Here is a 16,644-nt window from a genome sequence, read left to right as displayed (position 1 = left end):
GCAGCGGGACTCCAGCATGGCTATTAGTGATATCTTGCTCGGCTCCCAGGCAGCTCGGCTGAAATGTGCACCCTCTAGGACCAAAGGTAGCTCAGGACCCCTGGCGGGGTGGGCGGTGGGAGGGCTACCAGGGAAGTGGGACTGGAGCCAGGGCCAGATTCGGGCAGCCTCTGCCTCTCCCCATAGGCCCAGGTTTCTGCAGAACAAGGACAAAGCACCGCTTTGTGGTACACAGGCGGCCTGCAGCCAGCAACAGAGACGTGCAGCTTTTCCATTAAAAAACGTAACCTCTCCTCCCTTCCACCAACCACCAGACTCCCTCAAATCTGAGAGGGTGGGAGGAGCTGAAAAACCTCAGCCATTAAAGCGCTTATGAGTTGCAGGTTTCTGTGGATGCAGGAAAGTGTTTCAAGACTACAAGTTTCACACTCTCTGCTCCATCGAGGGTGCCCAGGAAAAAGGGAAGGAAAGGCCGCCACTCCCAACCACCACAAGTGGCCTTGCAAAATTTTGGACGTGGCCACTTACTGGTTCCTCAAGTCCTGTTCTCCGAGAAAAATACATGGAAACAGCCTTCCTCAAGCTCAGATCTCCTAAACTGGTTCTTATCTTTTGAAAGAAGGGTCTTCTGCCCCTGGGCCAGTCTTCCAGTTTCATTTTACCCATAGACCTCAAGGCCTGGTCTGAAACAAACTTAGACTCGGTAATATGGCAAACAGGAGAAGGAAGGAGAGGGAGAGGAGGGGGACGGGCTTTCCTGGAACCCTTATTAAATCAACTTTGTAAGGACAGCCAGAAACTGCAGGCCTTCCAGGTCCCCCAGGGGCGTTTGCAGAGACTGCCAGGATTGCATTCGGTCAGGGGAGGGGCTGCCATCTCCTCCCGCCTGCCCCCCCCCCTCCGCACCCGACCCCCAAGCCTTTCCAAAGCTCTCAGTGTGAGCAAGGTTTGGGATGGTTTGTTTTCAACTTCTGAACCAATCTTTTTCACATGGACTGCAATTGTTTTTTAAGACAATAGCAGCATTACTTAATAATCAGCGTGCCAAGACTACAATATGCCGCATGTCTCTGAGGTTCCAAGAGTTTACACAGCACGCAGAAAGACTATTCCTATGACAACAACAGTTACGGCGGCTCCCACGTTCTCTCAAAAAGCCCCTCCCTGCGCCCCCCAGGAGCGGGGTGTGGTAGCATAAACCTTCAATCCCAGCAATTGGAGGCTGAGGCAGGTGGATCTCTGTGAGTTCCTGGCCAGCCTGGTGTATGTAGAAAGTTCCAGGGCACCGTAGCTACACAGTGAGACTCTGTCACCAAGAAAATAAGAATCAAAAGAATACAATGACCCCTGTGGGCATCGCAGATGGATGGAGTCACAGTCGCCATAAAATTTCATTCGTTACATGAAATCCCAGAACAAACAAAACTAAGGCGTGATGATAGGAAGCAGGTCCAAGTCTGCAAGGAGCAGGGGACGAGCTTTTGGAATGACAGACTGACCTCTTAGCACTTAGGGAAACCAAAGCTACCTGTCTAAAAATTGGTACATTGTATACCATATAAGTTATATTCCAATTGACTGACTTCAGCCTTGACTACGGTACAGCCTGGTAGCCCTCCCCCACCTTTCCTACTCCTTCTATTCTGAGAACCATTTCTGTGCCAGGCGGTACTGGTGCATGCCTTTAATCCCAGGAGGCAGGCGAAATCTCTTGAGGTCAGCCTGGTCTACACAGAGTGAGTTCCAGAATAGCCAGGGCAACATAGAGAAACCCTGTCTTAGAAAAAAAAAAAAAAAAAGCGGGCTGGAGAGGTGGGTCAGTAGTTGAGAGAGCTGACAGCTCTTCCAGAGGTCCTGAGTTCAATTCCTAGCAACCACATGGTGGCTCACAACCATCTGTAATGAGATCTGGTGCCCTCTTCTGTCATGCAGGTATATATAAAAAATAAATAAATATAAACCGACCAAGCAAACAACGATCTTCTGTCCCCTAGCTCCAACCTCCATTATGGCGTCGCCTCTGCATCCTTTCTTATGCTGGAAAAACAAAATTCCTTATGTGAGGGTCTTCTAGAAAGCTAACTGCCTGCCTGCCTGCCTGCCTGCCTGCCTGCCTGCCTGCCTGCCTGCAAGTACCTGGGACAAGATCTGAACTACCTGCTTTTCTTTCCTGGGCTGCAAAGAGTTTATTAGAAAAAGGGGGATAAAGAAGTGAAGGCTGAAGAGGAATATGAAGAGGAGAAGAGCAGAGAAAGGGGAAGGAGGGGGAGGAAGAGGAGCTGGCATCCAACCACTTAAGCCCATGGCTTCTATTTCTAGAATGCCATTACTATCCCTGGTTCCCGGTCTCATTCCCTCTGACTGACATTCAACACCACCTTCTATCTTGTCTTCGCGACAACAGTGGCAGGTGCAATAATGGCTCCTCACACTTTACATGGAAGTGTTTTACCTGAATTACGACAGACAGCTAATCCTTTATTATTGTTGCCTCTATTTTAATAACCTGCCACACAATGCAAGCCAGCTTTCTGAAAACTGGACCACGTCCTTAAACTTCCAGTTTCTCAGCAAGAACCACTCAGATATACTAAGTTCCTCAGCAAGACTTAAGCCTTCCAAATGCCGGCTGAATCCAGTTCTTCCAGGTGTTACTTTCCACAGTTATTTACTCAGTGAGCAACACTGCTTGCTGTCTAATACTTCTTAAACCTTCTGACCTCATGGCTCGCTCCTTCGGCTCCACCTTGAATGCCCTTTATTAACCCCGTTGGAGACCTGTACCTTGGTACCCTAAGGTAAGATTACAGGGTAAACACCTGTAATCCCAGCATGCAGAAGGCAGTGGCAGGAGGGTCACAAGACCAGCCAGGGTTACACAGCAAGATCCTATGTCAAAAACAAAAAGATAAAAGACCCCTATTTTCTCTTTTCTTTTGAGACAGAATCTGAGTAGCACCGACTGGCTCTATAAGCCAAACTGGCCTCCGACTCACAGAGATCTGCCTCCAAGTACTGGGATTAAAGGCATGTGTCACACTGGGCGGGAGGACTCCAACTTCCTAACTGGACCTCAGTTTTGTGCACGACAGTCCCACATTCTTAGAGCTCCACTGCGTGGCTTAACTATGGGTCTGTTAGGGGCTGCAGAGATGGCTCAGCAGTTGAGAGCACTTGCTGTTCTTGCAGAGTGAAGTGGTTTCCCAGCACCCACATGGTGGCACACAATCATTCTTAACTCCGGTTCCTGAAACCCACAAATCCTCTTCTGGTCTCTGCAGGCACCAAGGACACATGCAGCACACATACACATGCACAGGCAAAACACTCAAGTACATAAAATGAGAATAAAATCTTCAGTAGATAAATACAGTGCATGTCATATTTACTGCCTCTCCACTGCCTGATGACAACCTCCCTAGAGGTCAGGAGGTCCTCTCTTGCCTTGAGTGTCCAGCACGTCTCAACTCATTAGGATGGCTTTGGTTCTGCTACTGATTGCGACACAGAACATTCTCATTTCCGCCCCTGCACCAGCAAGAAAATCTCCCTCTTCCGTACCCCTTTCTCACTGCCATCTGCACACACAGGTTCACCCACTGGTCACCAAACAGGTCCCTGACAACTTAGAATGAGTCCTGTAAACACAGACACCGCTGCCACGTGCATGCCTGAGCCTTCTCTGTGGCCAGCCACGAACTCTCAGGCCACACTGCCTTTTGACAGCAGGGCTAACCCAACACTTATCCTCCAAGTCCCTCAGAAGCCATCAGCTATCTCAGGAGCAACCTACCTCTGGGGACTTATTAACAACACACCGCAGACCAGAGGGCCTTATGATGCTCCCGTGCCCCATCATGCCTCCAGGTTCTCAGTCTCCCCCAAGTCCCTCAGACAGGCCACCTCCAAAGCAAACTTCCCATCAAACCCCCAAGTGAGAAATGGAAGACAAAGTTCAAAAGCGCATGTGTTTGTGACTGTTCATCCTATAGCAGACACGTCTCTGGAACAGCTTTCTGGAGGCCAGAGGCCAACTGTCAAGTTCTTCTTGTTCTAGAAGGTCTCCTCTAAATCTGTATTCATGGCATTCTTTCCTACGCCACACCTACCCCTTTTTTGTGGTCGCCTGAGTTAAACACCCAATCACATTGTTTCCCCAGAAGAAAAGCAAAAACTCATCCCAAGTACCTCACCCCCGGCCAGTGGATGTCACCAACCGGAAAGGAGCCTTTTGCTCCTCCCAGGAAGCCTTCCCAGCAGCCCCCCACACACATACACACACTCTGTCTCCTCAGTTCCGGGGTCCGGCTGACCCTCAGCCTGCTGTCTTACCTTGTTCAGGCAAGGTCGGGGCTGGCCTGGCCGTGCAGAGCGTGGCTGTGACCAGCACAGCCCAGAAGAGGAGGCACCTCCAGCTCCACATCCCAGTTCTGCACTTAGAGGTTGGTGACAAGCCTCCACGCCTCCATGGATACTCCACCTTGAGCTCGATCTGCCTTCTCAAGTTGCCTCTGGGGAAAGAAACAACATCTATCATAGAAGTTGGGGGCAGGAGGTAAGGAAAATAAGAAAGGGCATTGTGTCCATGGTCAACCTGTTCAGAAGGATGCTTGAAATTACTGAGTGCTTTTGAAGGTGCAAAAATTGAGCCTATCCCAACACCGAAACAGGTCAAAGGCTGAAGTCCATAATATGGCTTGTTCGTTATACCCTTGAAGAGGATTATAGAAACCTACTCTCCCACCCTTCTTCACCCTTTCTGTTCCTGACCATGAATGAAGGGATAGCCCGCACATGCTCCAAAGATTCCATCTTCATTCCGCCGTGAGGTGTGCTCAAAAGTAGAGGCCAACCATAGACTGACACCCACAAAACCTTTTCTCTTCTTAACTTGATGACCTCAGACATTCTGTCACAGTGGTGGGAAACTGGATTCCACCCTTCAATTATACAGCTATGTTTCTGAGTACAGACTAAGTGGCCACGATGGCTGGGACTGTCGTCAGGAGGTTCTTCGTGATAAAAAATCTCATGCACTTATGGGAAGAAGCAAAGGAGGTCATGAAAGTCCCCAAGAGCCATACTGGGAGCAAGCACATTCAGTGGTGTGGGCTGTTGTAGACACGGCCAAGCCCAAGAACCGTGCCACATGCAAGCAGTACCCCAAATGGCATGGGAACGGCATCAAGAAACCCCAGTCATAAGCAAAGCTGGGTGTGGGGGAGCATCCCTAGCACTTGAGACTGAGGTGGGCGGGTCTCTGAGTTCAAGGCCAGTCTACCTCAAAAGTTCCAGGACGGCCAGGGATGCGTAGAGAAGCCCTGTCTTGACACCCGCCCCAAAAGAAACTCCAGTCACAAAGCTATGAATCCCTTAAGATGCAGGCTAACAATACCAAGGCAAGGCGAGCACATGCTGAGGTGATAAAGGCCCTTCTGAAGCCTGAGATAAAGCAGAAGATGCCAAAGAATCCCAGCCACAAGGTAGACAGGCTTGCTACCTCAAGCTTGGGAACTCGATCTATGGCTACATGGCCAAGGGTTGCCAGCTGTGCCAACCAACGGCTAAGACCCAACCAAAGCCAAGGATGCAGCTGTAGCTCAGAATCACCCAGGCTTCAGTTCCAGCTCAGGATCCCAAAGGTGTCTAGGCCCCTGGAAGGCCCCAGAGTAAAGGCCTTTATCTCTCAATGTGAAAGCAGATGGAGCAGTGTGACCCCCCATCCCTAACACACACACCTCAATCCCAGCCACACCTGCCCTGCTCTATTTGTAGATGGTTGCTGTCTAGCTGGTTGCTGTCCGGTGCAAATTTAAAAAAAAACAAAACAAAAAGTCGATCCTGCCTCTGCCTCCAGTTTAAGTATTGCGCAATCATTTCAAGGACAGGAATCTGATGACACCCAGACACAAGGCTTCGTTCTGTCTGGGACTAACCAATTTGTCTGGGGAGGAACAGAGAGGTAAAGAGTTGGGGAACAAGTCAAGAAACAGAAGGCACCTGCGGTGGTGACGGCACACTTCAATCCCAGTATTCAGGAGACAGATCTCTGTGAGTACCAGAACAGTCAGGGCTATGTATAAGGAAAGAAAGAAAAAAGAAGAAGAAACAGGAGGCAAATAGGTCACAAGGAATACGGCAGCACTGATAAATCTCCCTGGACATATGCATGAAGATGCCACAAGACTTTTTCCCTTTTCCCTTTTCCCCACCAGGGATGGAATCCAAGGCCATTCACAGCCCTCCAGGTCTTTCTTTGTGCCTCTAAAATGTTAAGGATCCCAGGCACCTCCGGATCTACCAGCCTCCCTCCCAGAGAACACAGGCTACACCGCTGCTTAGGGTGAAGACAGAGCAGGACAATGGGAAGCGGATCTGGCATCCTCTGAGGCTGGATGGTGACGGCTGTGTCTGACAGCCTTGAGTGGAGGAGTGAGGGGAGGTGGGAGACCAAGGCCCTGTACGCAGTCAGGCACAGTTAAAGGCTTGCAGAGGCCATGGATTCTGTAGCCCTTGACCCTTCTTGTGTTTATGGTGGATTTTTTTTTTTAATATTTTAAATGGTGGGTTTTTGTTTTTCGAGACAGGGTTTCTCTATAACTTTGGAGCCTGCCCTGGAACTCACTCTGTAGACCTGGCTGGCCTTGAACTTATAGAGGTCTGCTTGCCTCTGCTCCTGAGTGCGCCACCACTGCCCCGCTGAATGTTTTCTTTTCTTTACTAAGGCCGCATGTGTGTATGTGGGTGCATGACTATGTCGGTCACAGCAGTGCACATGCAGAAGTCAGAGGGCAACTCCACGGAATCTGCTCTCTTCTACCTTTCTGTGAGTTGTGGGGACTGAACTCAGGTTGGCAGGCAGGCAGGCAGGCAGGCAGGCAGGCAGGCAGGCAGGCAGGCAGGCATCTTTCTCCAGTGAGCCCTCTCACTAGCCCTGTGGTGGCAGAATTTAAAACAACTTCCTAGGGCCCTAAAGAATAGATAATCAATGACAAAACATCGGCCAAGTGACACATGACTGGGCACCACGTGTGGGGCGGCCATCTCTGTCCTCTGGTGCTGCATGAGACTGTCTACACTGTCCAGGAAGTCGGTCTCCGGAACATGCCCTAAAGTGGTGGTTCAGCCCTGCCTCCGCCTGAACCAGAGGGCCCCTCTCCGGTGAGTCAGTCCTGGCTGGCAGAAAACCCCCGAATTCTTGGCCAGCAGAATAGGCATTCACTACTATTAACTGTCTCCAAAGGCCTAGTAAAAAAAAAATAATGATTTTAAACCAAAAGCGAAGTAAATATTTCTCTTGTTTTCTTTCTTTCTTTCTTTGCTGAATTTAGGTAAAGGATTAGAAATGAAAAGCATATTTACTGAATACTCTGTGGACTCTATACAAGTAAAAATGCATTTATAACTATAAAACTTACTTTATTCCTCCCTCTCTGCTTCTAAGGAATAGGACTAGTTTCTGCTAAGACATGCAGAAACTGAGGGTCCAGGAATTTAAGTACAAAGCTAGGCCATGGTGGTGCACACCTTTAATCCCACAGAGGAAGGCGGATCTCTGTGAGTTCGAGGCCAACATAGTCTACAAAGCGAATTCCAGGACAGCCAGGGCTGTTATACAGAGGAAACCCTGTCTTGGGGGAGAAAAGTTAAAATAAAAAAGAACTTAAGTAAATGGAGCTGTTAGTAACACTAGGACTTGATTCCCAGGTTTGGGGGTTATTAATTCAAGACGGGAGAATGCAAATAATTTGGCCACACCTAACTGAGATACAGCTCAGAGGAAGAATGACTGACTGCCTAGCATACGGTGTGCCCTAAGTTCATCCCCAACACAGAAAGTTTAAAAAACAAAAACTAGACCTTCATCTGGTGCAGACACAGGTGGATTCCTATACACTAGAGAAACCAAGGGGTTAAGGACAAATCCAAGTCAACACTGGAAATTCTAAGTTCTTGTTTCTGTTTCTTTGGTGGGCAAAGCCCTTTAGAAACATATCATTCAGGGCCCTTCAGGACCCAGGGTCAGGCACAATCTCAGGCCAACTGCAGAAGTCGCCCTCACCGGAAGAGAGGCCTCTAAACCCACATGTCACATTCCAAAGATACAGCTAATCAGTATGGGCCTGTTCTCCAGAAAGGCACACTCCTGCGTCCCACAGTAACCCTGACTACCGACTCTGTGTATCAACAAAGGGTGGACGGTGGAGATGGTGTCATCGTGCGACGACTGATTAGGTGCAGCGGACAGCAGCTTCCACCTGTCACCCTGTCCCCTGAGATGTCCGCCCACCTACCTCCTCCTAGGTATCTAACCTACCTCCTTTCATCCCCCCATAATGACCGCACTTCAGGTACTCCAGACTTCTGGCACCTTCTCTCTGACTCATTTCCAAAAGAGGTACAATAGTTCCTGCCTCTCCCTCTCCTACCCTCTCGGCCTCAAACTGCACAACAAAAGGATGCTACAGACCTTTGGCCTCCTGGTACCAACTCCAGGAATGAAAAGGTTGCTGGGTACAAGCGCCACTCTCCACATCTGCAGAGCCCTCAGCAGCACAAGCCATGAACCCAGATGCTACTTGGAGTCCTGGAGATTGGCATCTTAGCCCTTAGGAATCACCTCCTCCCTTCCCTGATTGACAGATGGGACCTGTAGCCTTGCGGGTGTGCGTGACAGTTTCCCCACCAGTCTCTCCACTACCAGCTGGGGTTCACAGAATTCAAAGCCCAATTTGCCTAGACACAGAGGTCTTCAATGGAGGGCAAATGAGGAGACCACACGACCTCAGTTTTCATACTTGTGGGAAGGCTATAATATGTGTCCTGACTACATCCGGGTGGTTATATGGTTAAAGTACTTACACAACAGAAATTTCAATACATCTAGTGGGAAGTCGGGACCTGGAACACTTGCCCTCGGCACTTCAAATTCTAAAGGTATAAAGAGTCTATTAACATCAAATCTCTCTGTCTAGTAAACTAGCTGATGCATTCAGGGCCAAGTATTTGTCGTTGTCTTCTTCCTCCTCCTCATCTTCCTCTTAAGGATTTTATTTGCACGCACGTGTGCACATGTGTATGGGTGCCCAAGGAGTCCAGACGAGAGGATGTCATTTCCCCTGTTGCTATAGTAACAGGAGGTTATAAACCACCTGATGTTGGTCCTGGGAATGGAACTCTGGTTCTCCTGAAGAACAGCAAGAGCTCTTAACAGCTGAGCCACGTCTTTAGCCCCGGAGGTCTTTGTCTCCCCGTGTTCTAGAGAAGACAGTCAACGGCAACAGACGGTTTCATTTATGACATTGCCATCCTGGGGACAGCGATTTACCCTGGGCTTCAGCTTCCCCGCCTGACGGAGTCCAGAACATTTGTCTTCCTACATCAAAGTGGTTACGGGGCTAAGCAAGCGCCGTGAAGAGGATGCTCTTTACAGTACTAGGGCTGACAGAAGAAAGAACAGTGGGCTTGCATTTAAAAAAGATCGTTTTCAGAATTATTAATCTTATGTGTACGTTCTGCATGCTTGTATGTCTTTGTACCGTGTGTGTGCCTGCAGAGGCCAGAAGAGTGCATCGGAGCCCCCTGAAACTGGATTGTGAGCCACCACGTGGGGGTGCTGGGAACCAAGGCCAGATTCTCTGAAAGAGAGTCAATGCTGTTAACCACTGAGCCACCTCTTCAGACAGTCCCTCCTCGACGACACTCTCCAGAGTACTCAAACGTCCCCCTTCCCACAGGTACTTTGCCCGTCCCATCTTCACACCCTTAGCACTCAGCTGGCAAATCTGGTGACTCCTGGCCACATGCAGCTGTTGTGCTACTGAAATATGGCTCCTGCCAACTGGGGTATGCTGGAAGTGAGAACAGAAACTGTGAACGTTTAGCAGGGAAAAAGAAAATGTAAAATATCTCACCGATTTTATATATTTTGGCCAGGCACAGTGTGTGCTTTAACATGCTTCAAGCACCAGGTTCAACTGCCAGCACTCTCAAATTATTTATATTGATGACATGCTAAGGGTGGTATTTTAGAAATATCAATAATATTATCAATAATAATATCAATAGAAAGACTAAGACATAATATGAATACAATGTATTCTTAAAACCCAAATAAGTTTAAAGTGGGTTTTGGCTGTTTCTTCTCACATACTTTCAAACGAGGACACTATCACCCCAAAACTTAAGGAGGCTCCCATTATATTTGCAGGTCAGTGCGAGTGTCCCTCTTCCATGATAAGGCCAGGAATGACCTAATCCGTGAACCCCATCTCACAAAGTTCTGCTTCTGCACACTGCCAGGCTCCTCAGCCCCGTCCCTCTGATTTCCCAATAAACCACCAGCCCTTTCCCCATGGAGTTTACATCACCTTACTGAACTCGTGTTCCCCACCCTCTTCTCTCCCCAACTGTGCCGGCAAGTTTTAGATCAACTTGACACAAGCTAAAGTCATTTTGGAAGAAGAGGGACCCTCAACTGAGAAAATGCCCACCAGGGTGGCCTGTCGGCAAACCTGCGGTGTATTTTCTTGACTGATGACTGATGGAGGGCCCAGCTCACTGCGGGCAGTGCCAGCCCTGGGCTGGCGTTCCCGTGTGCTCTAAGAAAGCAGGCTGAGCAAGCATGGGGAGCAAGCCAGTAAGCGGCACTCCTCTGTGGCTTCATCAATTCCTGATGGCAGGTTCCTGCCCTGACTTCTCTCAGTGAGGGACAGCTTCCTGGAGGTGTAAACTGAAATAAACCCTTTCCTCCCCAAGTTAACTCTTGGTCACGGTGTTTCATCAGAGAGCAATGGAAACCCTGACTAGGACACCGAGAAACAGCAGGCTTCCGTGGAGCAGGATCTGTGCCTAACTGCATCTCCCAATACCGTCAGTCCTCGGCATGAACATAGGAAATGCGGGCACATATGTTAAATGGAATGAAAGAAGGCACGTGAGACCGGAAAGAGACAAACCCAGGCCTGGGATCCTCTTTGTGAGTGGATGCAACCACGCATGTTTCAGATTTAGAAGTTGGTCGGATTCTAATATTTGGATATTTAGAGTGGCTTTGCCAGAGAAGATCCGAATGTTTAACAGCCTAAAACTCTTTGACTGCCAACATGACATGAGCATCTGGGAGTCCAGGTTTCTCAACCTGTAGATATTCTTCAAGAAAAAAGATTAGATTATCGGGAGGGGGGGTGTCACAGCCGGTTCCCCATGCTAACCAGCCACAATTCCTACAGAGAAATGTTCTAAGCATACCGAGGCCCCAGAATTAAGGACTATGATACAAAAGTATGAATCCCTTCAGACTGGGATCTGACTTACTAACCGACAGAGCTAACTTATCCCGCACATCACTTTAATAAACTTTTTTTAAACGCTAGGGTAGTCTTGTTTACAAAATTGTAACTGGTACAAACGAAATGCTGCTTGCGGGGCTGGAGATGACTCAGCTTGTGGCTGTGGTTGAGGACCGTCCTTCGTTCTAGTGAGTTAGGCTGAAGCCCTGTGACATGTGTGCATACTCAAACACATGGACACACACTTGTACACAGAGATAAAAAGAAAAGAAAAATGTTAATTATGTGTGTGTGTGTTTTATGACGAAGCTTGGTTTATTAAAAACATTTTAAGCATGGGGATTAAGAGAAGGAAACCTGCTTTCAGAAAGAAAGACACGCCCAAGAGGGTAGTCTAAGACCAAGAAGCTGAGATTACGTTGCACCTCTGTTAAAAAATATCCAAACGACTGTCAACAAAGCTGGAGGGGTTAGCTCAGTAGTGAAACAGCTTGCCAGCAGGAAAAAGGCCCTGGGTTCAATTCCTAACACTGCTGAAACAAAGTAAACTCCTGTGTGTGTGTGTGTGTGTGTGTGTGTGTTTTCACACATGTGGAAAGTATCTAAAATATTTTATATTGACTAGTAATAGCTGTATGGGGGGGTATGGTGTGTGTATCATCTCACTCACACTCAAGAGGTCGAGATAGGAGTATCTCAAGTTTGAGGCCAGCCTGGGCCTAGATGAGAACCAGACTGGAAAACCAAACAAACAGCCTGGAGGGATCGCTTAAGAGTTTTGAAGAGTGGAGGGTTGCTGCCGTCTTAGTGCGATCCCTTACCTAGGTGAACACTACTTATTTCCAGGCTTGGTTGGGGGGGCGGTGGAGGAGTGCCCACAAATAAAGTGTCTTCCTCCAGGCTGGTAGTAAGTAGAGTACCTATTTAAAGGCAAGGCAGCCGTGAGAGGGAAAAGACAGTGTATCCCATAGGAAGTATTTGACCTCTGCAAACACCAGCACCGTCTCTAAAGACCCACATCTGGACTCCTGGGTGCACTTCATTAGCCCTCTTCCAGAGCCCTGGGAATGGAAAATGCAAGACAAATTTCCCAAGAGGAAATTAAACTCCTCCTAAGTGATGAAAGTGAGGCCCTTTTCAGAGCAAGACCTCGGAGTCAAGGCTCACTCCTTTCCCTCCTGCAGCAGAGCCCCAGACTTTCCAGGGAGGAAATGGGGTCCCCACGAGGCTTACTGGCTTCAAACTCAGCACGTAGGATGGCCTTGAACTCCTGACCTTTATACATCCCTCCAGAATGCAGGGATGATGAGCGACCGGCATTTCTTCTAAAGCTCAACAGCCATTTGGATGAAAGAGATTACAAAATTTGGGGGCAAGGAAAGGGCCGTTGGGGTCAGCAAGATAGCTCAGCAGGTAAGAGAGGAAGCCCTTGAACCCACATGGGAGAAGAGAACTAAGTAATTTTTCTTTTTTTTTTTTTTTAAGATTTTATTTTCAACCACACATACGTGTGTGGATATGTGCATGCCGGTGCAAGTATCAGCGGAGACACAGAGTTCCTGTGAACTGTCTGATGTGCATGCTGGAAACAGAACCCAAATCCTCTGGAATCACAGCCAGTGTCCTTTTTAAACGAGACAGGGTTCCTCTGTGTAGCCTTGGCTGGCCTGGAACTCAGGGAGATTCGCCTGCCTCTGCTTCCTGAGTGCTGGGATTAAAGGTGTGCACCACCACTGCCAGGCTTCAGCCAGGGCTCTTAACTGCTGAGCCATCTCTCCAGGCTGAAAACCACATCTTGCAACCTATTCTCTGATCTCCACTGGAGCACTGTGGCACCCTTGTGCACACACATGAATAAATGAGTAAATAAATGTAATTTTAAGAATAAAAAAATGAAAAAAAAAGAATAAAAAAATGAAAGAAAAGGGCCTTTGGAGACACTCGCTGCTAAGCCCCAAGTTCACACGAACAAAGAGCTTTTAAGAATCTTGTATCAGGTCACTATCACTGATGAGCAAAAAGCAGATCACTAACAGCAAGGTCTAAAGATTGTCTTTGGTCTCCAAGGTTGGAGTCTGCCTACCCGACGCCTCATTCAATTTTCTCATCTGGAGTCCACCCTGGATAAAGGTAGTTCTGGTGTAGGGTGCCTATATATATTGTCATCTTCTCTTGTAAGGAGATGGTGACGACATTTGTCATGTCCCTCTGTTCCTTCTGTCCCTTTGCTTCGCTTGCTATTTAAAGGGTACCAAAGGGGACTGAGCTTTCCAACAAGCTTCATGGCCTGAGGCCAAGGAAAACACCACTCCAAGGCTATACCCTGGAACCAAAGGAAGTAATGTCCACGTTTGTCCATCCTCCCATCGTGAAAACACTTTTGAAACTGGCATTGGGAGTACACGTGACTCTCAATCCATGGCCCATCACTGAAAAGCTGACACTCAGCTATGACTAACAGTAAAAGCAACATATTTCAAGTAACTTGTCACTGATGAAATATATAACTGTCCCAGCTGGAGCCAAGCCCCAGAAAGCGTCTCGGTCCCCAAACACTCAGCACTAAGGGGTCAACAGGGTCTCAGAAGTGTGTCCCAAGTGGGAAAATATGTAAACAAGCCATTAGGGAGGAAGGCCAGCCACCAGGACAGTTGGCTGGTATTAGTTGAGATTGCCGGCCTTAGGTCACCGAAAGGAAGGGACACCACCCCAGCGTGGGGGTAATTGGCCAGACCATGGCCAGTCAGTCCCAGGGGCCCTGCTACTTAGCTTTAAAACAAGTCTCAGAGAAACCCCGGAACCTGGCCAAGGAAGGAAAACAGCCACTTTCTGCTCAACCATCTCAGGGCGATGGTTCCACAATTTAGGTACTATTCCAAAAAAAGCACTGGTCCGGAGGTGCAAAGACCACGGTACATCTGCGAAGGAAACAGTCACCTTAATTACCATGTCTAGAGAAAGTGCGATTTCATTACAGCTTCCAAAACTGCCGCCCCAAGGAGGAAACCAAAGAAGTGTTTTCAATTTAAAAGACTGGAGAGGGTGAAAGGCACCAATTCTACCCACCCTGACGCCAACTTTGGACCCTTTGGATGCTTTGCTTGTCCACCCGCCCCCGACGAAAGAGTATTGCAAAAAAAAAAAAAAGGGGGGGGTACATTCCTTCCCTAGTCCTGTAGTCATTGTTTAAACGGCCAAACACTCCATTTTCAGTTTCCGAGGGCTGCAACCCAAGGAGCTCACTGAAAACATAAGGTGCCTCTGGCTCCAACAGCATCAGCCGCTGCACCCAGCTTGCTCCCGCATCAAGGACAGAGCCCTGCGAGGAACCTGCGATAGGTGGGCTTGCAGTGTCCACACCGGACAGACTCTCCAACTATAATTAAAGGGCAAGGCGAGGCGAGGCGAGGCGAGGCGATGCTTTGGTTCCAGTACACGTCAAGGCCTATCTTGGCCCAGACCCACCGACAAGGGCCACCTCTAGTGAGCAAGCCGCTCCCAAGAAGGTCCAGGGAATTATGGCTGCATCTCCCAAGCTGACTCTCCCGCACAACCCCGGCCACCCATCGCTCGCCACCAGCAGGAGAGTCTAGTGTGGAGGAATCCAAAATCACTTGCGATCCACAACTTTCTTTTCTCTTCCAACCCAAAGCCTCCTCTCCACGTCTCAAGAAATATTAAGGGGTGGTGGTAGGAAGGACTAGTGGAAGAATCTCAGTTTTAATTTAGGAGGGGGAGGGGAGGAAGAGGGATGTTTAATAATGTGGCTGCGGTGTACCCGTGTAGGGTGAAACGGAACCAGATGCGGCAGCTACATCTGGGAAATGGGGGGTTGGGTAGGGGAGAAAAACGCCGTCGAAATGCTTTGCAAATGAGTTAATAGCTTCTAGGCCCAGAAAAAGGGAACTCCTCCTGCACTCCCAAGGTGTCCAATTGCTTCACTAGGGGGTAAATGCAAACCCCACCATAAAAAAGTCAGTAAATTCCTCCAAAAAAATATGGGTACTCGCCTGTCTTATCCCGCCAGCGACACCACGAGAGGAGACGCGGGAAGAGCGGAGAGGGGGTCTGGGACAGAGAAGCAACAAGCGGGCAACGGAGGACTCCGCACCGGACCAGCCCTCATCCCTTCCCCCACTTCCCAGAACGATCCAGACCCCGCGTCCCCCCTCCCCTTCCCCAGACCCCTTCAGAAGCCCTCTAGGTCTAAGACTTACACAGAACATCACCACCACCACCCCTCGGAAAGGGGGAATCTTTTGCTCGCTCTCCGCTAAAGCCGATTCAGCCATTTGGTGACGACACCTCCTTCAAACCTATTCCAAGACAAGCTAGCCTTCCCCGCCACTTCCTTTCCTTCTCAAGCCCCCAACCCGGACCCCAGACTTGCCCGGACGTGGAAAAACACTTGAAAAGATCCCAGATGTGGGGTGTTGCGCCCAAAGCCACCGGCTGAATGGGGGGGGGGTGTGAATCCTCACAAGAGGACCAAAAGAGATGGAGTGTATAACACACACACACACACACACACACACACACACACACTCACCTCGCAGCCCACTCCCGCCCCCCTCCCCGCAGGAACCCACGGCCTCCGCCGCCTTCTCCTCTCCCCGGAGGGTCGGGGTCTGGACTCGGAGCACTGCAGCTGCCTCGCCAGCTCCAGAGCGCGAGTTGGCGGAAAAGTTGGGCAGCGGGCAGCAGCAGCGGGCCTCGCGCTGGGAGGGGGCGCGGGCGGCGACGTTGGTCAAGGGAGGAGGGACAGGGGCGCCAGGGAGGGAGTGGAGCCGGGGGTGGAGTGGGGGGGAGATCGGAAGAGGGAGGCGCGGGCTGCAGCGGGAGAAGCGCGGGGGCCGCTCGGGACGCCCAGTCAGCCGGCTCTGCGGACGCCGACGACTCTTACCTCACTTGGCGCTGCGGTCCCGCCTCTGGAGAGCTCGCCGTGGCGCGGCGGGTGTCTGTGTCTTGCGCCCGGGTCGGTCGTCTCCGGTCTCCGTTTCAGGTCCTGGCCGGGTCGCGAGAGCTCGGCGGCCAAGGCACGACTCCCGGCGGCACTCGGAACCCGGCGCCTCCAGCCCGGGCGGGAACAATGGAGCCGAAGCTGGTGCCCCGGAGGCGGGGCGGGGGGGAGGGCTTGGGTCCGCCGCCGGGGGTCCCCAGATCGTGCGCCCCCCGCTCTCCAGAACGCGGCAGCGGCTCCTCAAGCTTCTGGCAACCCGGGTTCCATTGCCCCTCCGGGGGCCACGACGTGCTCGGACTGCTGCACTGGTGTGGTGCGCCTCTGGGAACGGAGAAAAGTCTTCGGGCTCCGCTGCTTTTCCAGCTGCGGCGCGCGCTCGCGGCCGGGAAAGGC

At 50.1% G+C, this 16,644-nt stretch overlaps 1 protein-coding gene across 1 annotated transcript in view; it reads right to left on the bottom strand.

Moving 5' to 3' along the window:
- Fgfr1 (fibroblast growth factor receptor 1) overlaps positions 1–15,859 on the bottom strand; it is a 53,293-nt gene extending 37,434 nt beyond the window's left edge. The window contains 2 exon segments of the mRNA XM_050146764.1: positions 4,333–4,511; positions 15,841–15,859. Coding sequence (XP_050002721.1) covers positions 4,333–4,423 — 91 coding nt within the window. The 5' untranslated portion in view covers positions 4,424–4,511; positions 15,841–15,859.
- Between the last annotated feature and the right edge of the window lie 785 nt (positions 15,860–16,644).

This window comes from Alexandromys fortis, unplaced genomic scaffold (assembly GCF_014885135.2).
Source record: "Alexandromys fortis isolate MF-2015 unplaced genomic scaffold, M_Fortis_MF-2015_v1.1 scaffold_55, whole genome shotgun sequence".
Taxonomy (NCBI): Eukaryota; Metazoa; Chordata; class Mammalia; order Rodentia; family Cricetidae; genus Alexandromys; species Alexandromys fortis.
Note: the sequence above shows the minus strand (reverse complement) of the source record. Positions and strands in the feature narration are given on the sequence as shown.